The sequence below is a fragment of the Crinia signifera genome, chromosome 2 (genome assembly GCF_055691185.1).
Source record: "Crinia signifera chromosome 2, ASM5569118v1, whole genome shotgun sequence".
Classification (NCBI taxonomy): Eukaryota; Metazoa; Chordata; class Amphibia; order Anura; family Myobatrachidae; genus Crinia; species Crinia signifera.
In genome coordinates this window covers 350,228,012-350,241,807 of record NC_139218.1, presented here as the reverse complement: position 1 = coordinate 350,241,807, position 13,796 = coordinate 350,228,012, and the positions used below count along the sequence as shown (strand labels likewise).

General features: G+C 42.5%; 1 protein-coding gene across 1 annotated transcript in view; it reads left to right on the top strand.

Moving 5' to 3' along the window:
* COG6 (component of oligomeric golgi complex 6) overlaps nucleotides 1-13,796 on the top strand; it is a 106,810-nt gene that overhangs the window by 53,325 nt on the left and 39,689 nt on the right. The window contains exons 9-13 of the mRNA XM_083169745.1: nucleotides 1,143-1,271; nucleotides 1,944-2,035; nucleotides 2,929-2,993; nucleotides 6,873-6,964; nucleotides 8,915-9,032. Coding sequence (XP_083025871.1) covers nucleotides 1,143-1,271; nucleotides 1,944-2,035; nucleotides 2,929-2,993; nucleotides 6,873-6,964; nucleotides 8,915-9,032 — 496 coding nt within the window. The remainder of the gene's footprint in view (nucleotides 1-1,142; nucleotides 1,272-1,943; nucleotides 2,036-2,928; nucleotides 2,994-6,872; nucleotides 6,965-8,914; nucleotides 9,033-13,796) is intronic.

The following is a 13,796-nucleotide window of genomic DNA, read 5'->3' as shown; positions in this document are numbered from 1 at the left end:
AATCAGCCCCTATGTGCCTTGTTTTTTCGGAAACGGAATTTCTCTACGTGTAAACCAAATAAACTTCCTTTGACTTCTGCAGGGGGCAATGCTAGAAGTGTATCCAACCACACCTTGAGCCAAAAATCTTATGATCATTTTATTTTTACATATCTTAACCATATAACGTCCCTCACTACTCGTTTTCCGTCTTACTGTAAAGCCACGTTTCTGTAAGAAGATTCCTTCAGCCGTGGAGCTGTCACGGATCGTTGAGATCAACATTTAACTTGCAGAATCTGAGAGCTTTTCCATTTCTTCTTGTTAATAACTGCTCTGCTTTGATTCTGAGACATCTGAAATGTCAAGGCTAGTTATAGAATTCGCATTCATATCAAACCAGTTACTGGATCAATGAGCGCTCAGTAAATTGCAGAGTAGCGCAGTAAGTCAAACATTTTATGGAATATTGAGATTTATTTTTTATTTTTTTCATTCAAGTAAAATCTTCAAATTGGCACTTCAGAAGCCATCAAAAGATATTTTGTGAGCTTCGGCCGATCGTTAAACTGTATTGTATCAACTTGAAAATTATTCGTGGATTATAATTAATATATTTCTCTTTTCCCAGTGCGTAGGTTGATAACAACGATTCGTAGCTTTACTTTATTGTGATTATTGTTATTATATACTGTATATATATATTTTTTATTTGGTCACCTGCAACCATAGCAGCTCGTGAACCTAATACACTGCCCAGAAAAACTAAGTGGGGCTCAGGTTCGGTAACATCTGCTCTTTATAAATGTGCTGTACAATAGATAACTAAGCATTAGAATTACTAGGTGGATAATGTGAGCAATTTAGCTTGTCCTTGTTATGTGGTGAATGTGCAAATGGATTTACTGTCTCTGACTTTCACTCCCCCCCGCGTCACCTAAAACAGAACAATTGAAGTATAACTTTGTCTGTACATAAAGAAGGTCTGAGATTTGTAAAATTGGTGTACCTTCGTACCCGGTCACCTTTCCTAGTCAAAGAAATGAGACATTTTGTTAAAAGCTTTATTTTTTCCAAGGTCAATATTAATGTGTTTTTTATACATTTTCGTGGCTGTAATACTTGTTTAAATCTTGATCATTTTTTTATGTGTTTTCTGGCAGATATACATTGGATGAATTTGGAACCGCAAGGAGGAGTGCAGTGGTGCGTGGTTTTATAGATGCACTCACTAGAGGTGGTGTGGGAGGTACTCCGCGACCCATTGAGATGCATTCTCATGATCCATTAAGGTAATGAATGAATATCTAAACACACACACACATTACATAGGTTTTCTGTATACAAGGCACCTACGATGGGAAACTGCTGCAGGTTGTTGAATGCACGGCCGTTTTCTGATAATCCGCGGCTGTTTTCAACTATTTATGGACTTTCCAACACTCAACAGTCGGAACATTGAATTCTGTGGAGTTCTTGTCGGATCCAGCAAAAACACTGCTGGGATTCTGACTGTAGGAATTCCAGAATTAATACCTACCCATAACCTCAGTTAGCCCAGACATGGGATTTACTGTAAAATAATGAATTTCCAGCTCTTTATATATAAATTCTGACTTTTATTCGCTATATACGTCTTCTCTAAAGGGAGAAATTGCTTCCAATCCCCCTAATCTCTATATCTCAGATTACCACAACACATACATACAACACCAAACATCTAGCGGCACTCCAGACTCACAAAAATGGTATTGTATCGAACCGTAAGAGCAACATTTCAATGCATTCATCTAGCTTTTTTTTGTGAGTCCACAGTGTTGCTGGTTGTCTTGTATATATCTATCTATCTATACATAGATAGATAGATATTTATATATTTTATATATTTGTATAGTCAGAAATGAGTTGAGCAGGTCATAGATTTTGGAACGGGTGACAATGAACTGTTTGTGTTTAATGATAAGGTATGTTGGGGATATGCTGGCCTGGCTGCATCAAGCTACTGCATCTGAAAAAGAACACCTGGAGGCTCTGTTAAAGCTTGTTAACATCCAAGGTATGTCCAGTATTGATTCATTTATTGTTTCTCATTACTTTTGCCTGCACATGGGATCTACGCCTGCATGCTACTCCAAAGTAGTAGCCCTTATCATCATCATCATCGTTTACTTATAAGGAGACTCAGCTTTTGCAGCACTTCTATGTTTTGCAGCAGATACTGTATGACATACAGAGAAACTGTTTAAATACATAGCCATAAGGAATGCATGAAAGCAATTGGGGATCAGTTTGCAGGGCATACAGGCAAGGATTGCATAATATCATACAAAAAATGTGTCAACAATGCAGAATAAAGTAAATGGATACAATTCGGGCAAAATCACATAACAAACAGAAAAAATTAAACCGGAGACGTGACTGGACATACAAAGAGTACATAGTAGGTAGACATGACAGTGGGGTGAGATGCATGACTGCAATTATCCGAACACATTGCATGACAGACAGACAAAAAGAATACCGCATAACACACGTCGGAGAATTAGGAGGAAGATGGTCAAACATAAGACCATAGGGGCAGATGTATTGATGGTAAAGTGATAAAGTGGAAGGTGATAACCAATCAGCTCCTTACTGTCAACTGAGAGGCCGGTTTTAAAATGGACAGCAGCTGATTGGCTGCTGCATTCTCTCCTTCCACTTTATCACTTCTCCAGACTTAGTACATCTGCCCCATAATGTAGTGTACTGTCCCCACACAAGCTTACTTTCTAAAGGGAGATGTCAGGGAGAGACTTCGGTTTTCCCATTCCCTGCACAGTTTTTGAAACCAAAGGGTGTATTGCGATTTTTGAATCACCCTCGTGAAAGCAGACCATTTATAATAACTCATGTTCAATATATAACAGTGCCGTGAAAAGAATTCATTGTTGATTTGGTCTTTTGCAGGAGTGGAAGATAACATCCAGGAGGTAGTAGGACATATCACAGAGGGCGTCTGCAGACCACTGAAGGTTAAGGATTTTTGAATTGCTTTTTTCACTGCACTTTGTCAGCTGTTTCCCTTTACTTTATTCTTTTATCATTTGCATTGTAATTTTTGATAGACATTTGTTGATAAATGCATTTTGATTTAAAATAATTTACATTATACGACTGATAAATTAAATGGCCAGTCATGTTAATGTACAGATATTTGTAGAATAATCTTATTTGTGAGCCTTAAAGGAGAACTCCATCCTGACCCTAAATCCCTGGATGAAGCGTCTTCACATGCTGTGATATTGACACTTAAGCCCCATACACACGGTGCACGTTTTTCATGTTATGATACAGAATCACAGGTGAAATAATTAGCTCCACCTGTGAATCTTTTAAAATGTGTCAATGAGTAATGAGTGCACCTGTGCATCTGCCGGGTGACCAGAAAAATGTGAACTGAGGACCGAGTTTGAGAACCCCTACACTAAGCGATATTTTAAATGATATCACTTATCATGGGACCTGGCGTGCCAAGTAGGGCTGTTTGGTGTGACTTGAGCAATGATGTATGAGGACACATCTGTATCGTTGTTCTAATACCCAATTATATTACGTTATGCTGTTATGTACAGTATGGGTTTTGCATTTGGCAGTTTTACTTTCTTTTTTAAACCTTTATTTTAGAACTAGCTACCCGGCCCTACTTTGCACGGGTTCCTGGCCAAGCACCACGTTCCTCCCCGCTTTATATACTGTCTCGTGAGTGGCACACGTCCATGATAAACTAACTTAAAAATAGATTCACAAAATCGTTATTGCTTGGCTATGGGGTAGGCCAATGTTTAATATAACTAAACCTTCTTAGAGAACTGCACTACATAATAGGGAACACTGCACAAAAATTAGTCCAGCGTTTTTTTTAGATTAGTGCGTTCAGACAACCTGTTTTGCAAAGTACAAAGACATTGTCTAATCATATTGCAATGACAGTGGAATAGCTCAACGTGGCTGATGTGTGTGTATATATATAGAATTCATGTTTTGGCTCCATGTTAATCCTTCAATATATGTAGGCTGGGCCTGGTGTGTAGAGAAGAATTTTGTGGTTTTGTGTCAAATGTTTTGTACCAATTTCTCAAAAACACCAGAAGGTCACATTCTAATGTTATCATTTTTTTATTTTAATTGTCATATTTATGGATTGTCCAGCCTGAAGGAACGACTGATACAACAATCAGTTACTCCTCAAGGTTGTATGTCCAAGTAACCGTTCTATACAGAAACATCAATATTTACAGTTGTAGTGGGAATCTTCATTTTAATGAATGTGGTTTCCAAAGTATTGATAACATTGGCTGTCTATTGTTTTCCTCTCAGTTTAGTTTCTACTATTACACAGTATCTGCTCACACTCTCCAGAGGGACTGCTTGTGATTTGAATTTCTCCATAATTGCTGTACATCTGGTACTTTACCTGGAGAAGAAACCAGGTGTGGTATGGCGGTCCGACAGGGGGGATCCCGACGGTCAGTATCACAAGGTCGGAATCTCAACTGCTGGTGCTCCGACAGTGTGGTGAGCGCAAAGAAGCCCCTTGCGGGCTCGCTGCACTCGCCACGCTGCGGGCTTGCTTCGTTGCCGCAGGTTCTATTCTCCCTCTATGGGGGTCGTGGACCCCCACAAGGGAGAATAGCCCCTGAGAGTCAGGATCACCCCTGTCAAGCAGTCATCCGGCACCCGAAGAATCCTTTGGGTAATTGAATCTATATAATCAAGTCAACTATATGTGAACCTTGTATAAATTCTCAGAGTTCATCCATGAGAAAACTAAAGACTAGAAACCATTGACAACTTTCCAAAGGTGTCCATATTAATAGTTCCTAGAATTACATTACTCTATGATCCCTGGATTAAGGCCCACATCTTAAGTAGTAGAATGGGCAACTCTTTGTTTGGAACAATGGCCCTTATTCTGGTTCTCTCGCAAAGGCAAATTCCTTCTCAAATGGACAAAACCATATGCACTGTAGGTGGGGCAGAGAGAATTAGATTTGGGGGTACTTGTGTATTATCACGGTGCCCATCGCATCGCATACCACTAAATAGGGTATGCGATGCGATTTCCGCGTGAAAAAGCCCAAATGTACAATTAAATATCGCATCGCATGCCAGCAAATGGCATGCGATGCGATTTTTAATTGTACAATGTTAAATGCCCCCACATTGCCAACGCGACCCCCACTATCAACGCCAACCCGAAGCGTGGTGAGCGCAGCGAGCCCGCGAGGGGTGGCGGTACGCGTCCTCCGACCTTTTCATACCCCCACTATCCACACCGGCGTGGAGTTGATTTTAGATAGTGTGGCGAGCGCAGCGAGCCACCAAGCGGACGGGGAATACATGTAAAGTAATCCGTGTTCCCTCGCCACACTACAGTATCTAAAATCAACTCTACGCCGACGTGGATAGTGGGGGTATGAAAAGGTCGGAGGACGCGTACCGCCGTGGCGTTGACAATGGGGGTGCATTTAACATTGTAAGCACCCATCAGGGTCCTTGTACAATTAAAAATCCCATCTGATTGCATCACATGCGTCGCATGCCACTATATTACATGCGATGCGATGCGATGCGATGCCGTACGATCAACATCGTGGGAACCAAGATAATACACAAGTACCGATTTGGGTGGGGTTTTACTTCAAAGTAAGATCTACATTGCAGTGTAAAAATAAAGCAGCCAATATTTACCCTGCACAGAAACAAAATAACTCCCCCAAATCTAATTGCACACGTTACATCTGCCACCCTGCAGTGCACATAGTTTTGTCCATTTGAGAGGGAATTTGCCTTTGCGAGTGAATCAGAATAAGGACCAGTAAGTACAGGCATGTACTATGCCCAATTTTCTACGGTCATTAAGGCAATCCAGTCAGTTTGCACCATGTTCTTCTGTACATAATTCTGCTAATTGCTACCTTGAATATAGTGGATGTGAATGTATATACAGTCTATTATGGGGCCTACACACTGGACAATTTCAACGCATTTTCTAACAGATCTGGCTAGATCGCTTACAAAATGCCCCTACTGCATGTTTAGGGGGCCATAGCGATTGCGATGTGCGGCATGCCGCTATCGCCTGGCGATTTAGAATGTAAGCTCTAACGAGCAGGGTCCTCTCTCCTCATGTTCTTTTCTTTGAATATATCTCTGCCACTGTTATTATTGCCTCAGTGTCCGCTGCTGCAACTGTCTCTTATTCACCATGTACTTGTCCTAATTTGCATTTGTATTGTAAATCACTATTTTCTTGTTTTTTTGTTTGCTCATCTATGTATTGTCAGGCGCTGTGGAACCCTTGTGGCGCCAAATAAATAAAAGATGATGATAATAATAATAATAATATAATAATAATATGCAGCATGCTGGATAAATCTAGTTACATTGCCGGTCAGGGCCAGTGTTTTCACCGGAGAATGCTGGCCTGACCGAACGCTTAGCCCACATTGCTGACACATCGCCATGCAACGCTGTTTGCTAAGCGAGATCGCTCAGCAAAATCTCCCCGTGTGTAGGCCCCATTAGTCTGTGCTTCTATTTCTTATCAGTTTGGTCCTCTTGTACTGCACTACAAAGCCCTGATGTTGCCTTATTAAAAAATAGTATTATTCCATGAAAAACCTACAGACTTCACACAGATTGCAGTCCCCCAAACCTATTGACTCAATGCTGAGGGACAGGAATGTCTACCACTGTGCCACCCCTGCCATCTCTTTGAAAAGCAGTACATTATTTATTAATTCATTACCAGTTGAAATTGTACATATAGTACCTGTTAAAACTATATAGGAATTCATAGTATGATTTAATAACTTATTTTCTGTTGCTTTTTTTTTTTTTTTTTTTAGGTTCGTATTGAGCAAGTTATCATTGCAGAGCCTGGCGCAGTGTTGCTGTACAAAATCTCGAACTTACTCAAATTTTACCACAACACAATAAGGTGGGTAGTCGTGGAGCCCTCTCTATATTTGTGTGTGCATCCTGAATTATTACATAAAGAAATGATCTAGTCAGTAGAAAACAGAAAATGGGATAGGATAAAAGTTTTCAGATATAGCCGCTATCCAGAGAACGGGCTGTGCTAGAACAAGATGGCAGCCTTTGAAACTTGTACGGTAGCAGTTTTCTGGCAAATCTGAGGAAAACTAATTTCACAGAGAAGGTTGTGGAATATGAGGGGATAATACAGTAAGATAATTTAACCCTGTGTGGGTTAGAGATCAGATTTCCTTAATCTGGAAAAAAAAAACGTATTGAAAAAGGTCTAAGGTCATCCGTAAGAAAAAGGGTCTGACTGGATAGACCAGTGGTCGCCAACCTTATTTGGGGTGTGAGCTACTCGAGAAAAAAACATCGCTTGAAGAGCTACTAAAAATGTTTTTAGAAAAATCGGCTAATTTCTCATGTGGTCCTCGTACTTGCCTGGCCAACTTCCAACGTATACCCTCTCCATCTCGCAGTGACTCCCAACTACCTGCCCACTTATATCTGTGGGAGTGTCAGCTGCTGTCTCCCACCAGTGGCTACCAGTAGTGTGCATCTTTGTGGGTTCCAGGAGCAGCCTCCAGTCTGCTATTGGACAATGACACCGGATCTTTCTTCAGCTGCCGGTGGCTTCCGGGTTCTCTCTTCCTGCCTTGCGGTGTCTCCCGGATTCAGGTCCTGATTTCAGGCACTTAATCCCAGCTGACAGCAGTACAGTAGCTAGGCTAGCTACCCAAACTATGACCGTGAGCTACTGGTAGCTCGCGAGCTACAGGTTGGAGACCACTGGGATAGACCAAATGGTTCTAATCTGCCTCCAACTTCTGTGTTTTTAGATCATTTGTGTTTCTTGTTTACTGTAATATAGGGCAAGAGATCTTCCTAAGCCTCCAGCTCTAAAGCTAATGAGATTTTTATACATAATAATGCTCCAGTTTACATGCTATCCTAGCAAAAAGAAAGGGACCACTAGTCTTCTAGCACCAGGCATCCTTTTTTATGCCGAAAATATGTCATAATACAATGTGATTAAGATGCACGAGGTGACTCTGCTGATTTAATTGTTACATGACGCACGCATAAATGTGTGTGAATCTGTTCACTATTACCCCTTTCACATTGCAAATGCCATGTCGCACACGGGATTTGGACACAGGTCGGTCACTGGGGTCGACCTGGCATTTGTGATGATAGTCCCCCACAGCGACCCGGTAAAAGGCCGGGTCGCTGATGTCAAAAAGGGGACTGGACGGGGTGGAGCAGCAGCGCGTCATCAGGGGCAGGGGGAGGAGAAAGCGCTCGGAGCTAACGCTGTCTCCTCCCTATAGTGTCAACAGGACCTGGGTAATTTGAGCTGGGTTACCCGTTCACACTGCATAGCAACCCGGGTCCGACCCAGGACTAACCCTTCTTTTAACCCAGGTCAGGGTCAGAATGCCTGGTTGCTGGTCCCGGGTTATTTGAAAAGGTTCTCTTGCACCGCATGTCGACCCGGCAACAATCATGGTCAGACCCAGGTTATTTGTGCAATGTGAAAGAGGTGTAAGTGCTACAGTGTAGCAGCCACAGCTTTTTCCAATAGGAGTTCTGTTCCGCTCTGTATACAGCCTCCGTCGCACACAATATACAAGTACCATAGATCAAATGATTCAACACAATCTCCTCATGCCTCCAAGTCACATTGCATTGAAACTAAGAAGCGTTTGGCACCCCACAGCAAAAAGTTGCACGTTTCCGGAACACTCACTCACGCCACAAATTTCCTGCTGTAGGGCGTGTTAAGGCTAGATGTATGAGGACACACATATACAGTATGTGCGAGTGCCTCTATATTGCTATCCTTTATGGGAATTTATTATTGAGTTGAATACTTTGGTATATTTTCACTCATATCTTTTTTTTCCAGTGGAATTGTTGGCACAAGTGCATCTACGCTGTTGACTACAATTGAAGAAATGCACTTATTGAGCAAAAATATCTTCTTCAACAGCCTGAGTTTACATGCAAGTAAATTGTTGGACAAGGTATATACACACAAAGCACTTCTATAGAAAAGCGCTTCAGTTAATCATTGTATTGAATTGTTTTATTTAACCCACTCTACCATGTTTCTTCTAATATTCTCAAATACTCTACTGAAAAAAGGTATTTGTTGCCTACAGCAACCAATATTAGTTGATTTTTATTTTTTGAGTTATACTAAGCAATGACAGTTAACATGTATTTGGTTCTATCAGCAAAATCACCCTTAACTTGAGTTTTTGATTGTGTTTGACCCTTTGGGGTATATTCAATGGTCTTTGGCGAGCTGTGATGGCAAGCAGTGCCAATAGCTCGCCGTCACAGCTCACGGGTCAGTATTCAACTGACCACCCTGCACTCGCCATTTCCACCTCGCTGGGTTTTTTGCAGCGAGGTTGTAAGAGCGAGTGCGGCCGTCAAAACGTCGAGGCTCGCGGCTAAATGCATTAGCGGCGAACCTCCCCGTTCAGGGGAATCCTCACCGTGAGTCCCCCAGAATGTTGAATAGAGCGAACAGCAAGGCATTGAATACCGCCATTGGAGTGCCAACGTATCTGAGAAATGAGAAAAATATCCGCTAAAAATCCCAACGCCGTAGTCAAGGAATATGAATCCCTTTAGTTATTGCCGGCAAATGATCTGAAGTCATTTAATTAAAGTTTAGTTAAATATTGCATAAAAAAAAAAAGGTCGCTTTGAGCGAGGCTGGTGTATTTAGCAGATATTTTGCACATCTCTCATAGCAACATTGGCACTCAGTGGGTTATGTTTAAATTACTATTATGCATTGAGTCATATTCAATTAACCACGTGGCTTACTGCGGGCATGTAGAAGAGGCTGGGGCTATTCAATTGGAGCCTGTGGTAAGGCTACAGTTTCCATTTACCACAGATTTCTGATCGCCCCTTCCTGAAGTCCAAACAGGAGTCTGTGGTAAGCAGGGCTTTTGCCATTACTGCGAGCACGTTAAACCATAGCTTTGGCACCTAACATGGAATCTATGGGTTAACGCATGTTAGCTCTGGATTTACTGCGAGAATAAATGGATTTAGAATTGAATAGCTCTGGGGGTAAAAGCGAAAGGTTATCCTCCTGTGGTAAGCCCCACGGCTAAGCGAATAGGCCCCATTGTGTTTATCTGTAAAAATACTACAAACATTGAACTTCTGGTCCCTATACATATGAGGTGTATTTGGGCAATGTCCCAATCCCCCCACCACTTGGTCTGGGGATTGGGAACGTTAAACATTTTTTCGATCAGGAAATCGGACATTTTAACATGTTTCATTTCCCAGATACCCTGATGGATCATTGGCCATTGCTGGTGGACAGATCAGGGTATTGGGGTATAACAGCCAGTGATGTATAGCGACCATTAGACTTGTCTGGAAAGGGGAAGCTTTTCAAGTGCTGTGGATGGCAAAAATGTTTCTTCTTCCCTAACAGTAGAGTAGGCAGCCATATTGTAGACCGAACACTGCCTTCACCTCAAAAATAGTAATGTATTTAAGTGAGGGTGGTGCTGCAATATAAGCAAATGCTTTATTTAATTTACCATTGTTTTTTTTTTTTTTGTGGGTTAAAAAGATCAAAACACTCCCTTAACTCCTATACAATTAACTTTTATTTTATATATGCACAACTATGCAATGAAGAAAAATAAACCATATATCTACATCTCTGCCATTTTGTATGTTATGTGTACAATGTTAGTGAGTTTCCTGAGGTACATTGTGTGCATGCAGTGTAACGAAACATAACACAAACTCCGCTTCTCACTAGATTATCATTGGTATTGATTGTGCTGTGAACAAGCTGTTCTTAGTCTTGTGCCGTGTTCCGGGGTATTTTTACTTTCATTTAAAACTAAAGTATGATGATGTTTTCACCCACCAATTGCACGGTGCTCACGTCAGGTAAAGCTTTTAGCTTTCTGCTTCGCGAGTCCACTTGACTTTGTAAAAGTCTGTTGTGAATGATCGGAAATTAAGCACTTGTGTTCATTAACTGCTCATGGCCGTCCAAATGAAGTAGTGTATAGAGAATACACTGCAGACTCTGTGACGCTGTTTGTTTACCCTGGGAAAATAGAACATTTGGTAAACCTTTATTTTTTTATTTTTTGTGATAGTGCTTTATTAAGATTGTTTTTAAGCAAATTACAACAGCTAGACATAGCCCAATACAGGGATGATCAAAACCTAACAGCATTACAGTTTACCCTTTTCTAAAAGGTTTGTAAAAGGTTGTTTCTTTTTGCACACCCACAAAAAATGTTTTGTTTGCTTTGTAAATGATTGTAATAATTTTAAGGTCCTCCCATAATTTTTTTTTTGTTAGGATTTTAGCAATCATGTAAATAGATTTCTAAAACTATGCATGTTGATTCTAGAGCAGTGGTTCCCAAACTGTGTGCCGTGACACCCTGGGGTACCTTGGAGGACTTGCAGGGGTGCCCTGGGATGGTGGCCCAGGACCAATTCAAGTTATTAATGTCCAATATAATAGTCAAATTGTGGACAAACAGAAGTGAATCCTGTCCATTACCAGATAACTGATCCTAAGGATGAGATATAAACACAATTTATTTAACTTAATATTTGTTAAAAACTTTCTTAATGAGAAACCTTTAGCCTAGGGGTGCCGCAAAATACTTCTGATGCTTCGGGGTGCCGTGATTCAAAAAAGTTTGGGAACCCCTGTTCTAGAGCTTAAGATTTAGTTATATGTGGAATCAGGGCTGCCAAGAGAAATCCTGGGCCCCGGTACAACAGCGTCACGGGGCCCCCCTGGAGTGGCGAGCAACAGAAAAGAGGTGTGGCCATTAAAGGATATAGGGGTGTGTACCACACCATATACCCTTTATGCAACACAATAGTAGACCCGTTATACTTGCCCCTTACACATTATGCTACACAGAATGAGCCAAAATTCAAATCGATTACTTGCCGCCCCGTTCGCATGCAGCAGTGTGGACAGAAGCGTGGGGTGGTGGATATGGGTTGCGCCCATGGGAGTAAGGGGTCGTGGCCACAGATGGGCAGATAGCGGCAGGGTCCCTGCAGAGGATGGGAACTAGGTAATAGCTCCCATCCTCCGCAAGGACCCCACTGCTGTCTGCCCATCCATCACAGGGACCCTCTGCCCCCCTGTGCTGCCCAGACCCCTATTCCATACAGCAGGGGTGGCCAGCCCACGGCTCCTCTCTCCAAGATCTGTGGCTGGCACGATCATCCCCATTTGAAGTGCCGCCTCTGGAGTATAAGGATCCCAAGCTCACACATGCAGCAGGGAAAGCGGCAACAGTTCTTTCAACCTGCTGGCAAGAAGCAGCAGATGCCACTACTTGCAGTATCGCCGAGCTGAGCTGCCGGTATCTGCTGTGTCCCCCAAAGCTACAGATCCGGCGCCAAGAGCAGCTGCATTGTGATGGCCAGCGGTATGTGCACCTGGAGGGAGAGGGGGGATTGTGCCCATTAAACCTCTTTAATCTCATGTAATCCTGGGCAGTATGGTCCCACCCAGATCGCATTCCATATATGATCCGTCATAAATGGGCCCCATGTAGCCTGTTCCCTTCACACACATTGGAGGTCATTCTGATTGACCACAATGCTGCAAAATTTGCAGCTTTGCGGGTTATCTAAATACCTCAGATTTCACGCATGCGAACGGATGTTTTACATCATCATCGATTTGCAGCTTGTGTGCAGGGCAGTGCGGTCGCCGACCATCAAATCATTTCTCAAGCGCTCGCAGATCTAGGTCAGTCTCTGCTGTCTTAGATCTGTGGCGCTCCTGTACGAGAAGAGGGCGGGCAGCTGACATCCGGTGACATCAGCTGCCCTCCCCCGGCACCCACGTCATGGGAGTTCCCATCGGCGCAACCCATATCCACCACCCCACGCTTCCGTCCACACTGCTGCATGCGATCGGGGCGGCAAATAATCGGTTTGCCGCACCCGCTCACACAAAGTGGCTGCACATGCACAACATCGCTCCCCTGTGTGAACGTGCGGGGGAGCGAACCAACCTGAATGAGGGCCATAGCCTGTAACACACACACATAGCCTGTTCCTTCACACATACAGTACATAGCCTGTCACACACACATATACATACATAGCCTGTTACACACACACACACACACACACACACACACACACATACATACATAGCCTGTTACACACATATATACATACATACAAAGCCTGTTACACACACACACACACACACATAGCCTGTTACACACACATATATACAAAGCCTGTAACACACACACACAGCCTGTTACACACACACATATAGACATACATACATAGCCTGTTACACACACACACACACACACACACACACACACACACACATAGCCTGTTACACACACATATATATACAAAGCCTGTTACACACACACACAGCCTGTTACACACACACACACACACACACACACACACACATATATAGACATACATACATACATAGCCTGTTACACACACACACACACACACACACACACACACACACACAGCCTGTTACACACACACACACACACACACACACACACACATATACATACATACAAAGCCTGTTACACACACACACACACACACACACACATAGCCTTTTACACACACACACACACACACACACACACACACACACATATATAGACATACATACATAGCCTGTTACACACACACATAGCCTTTTACACACACACACACACACACACACACACACATATAGACATACATACATACATAGC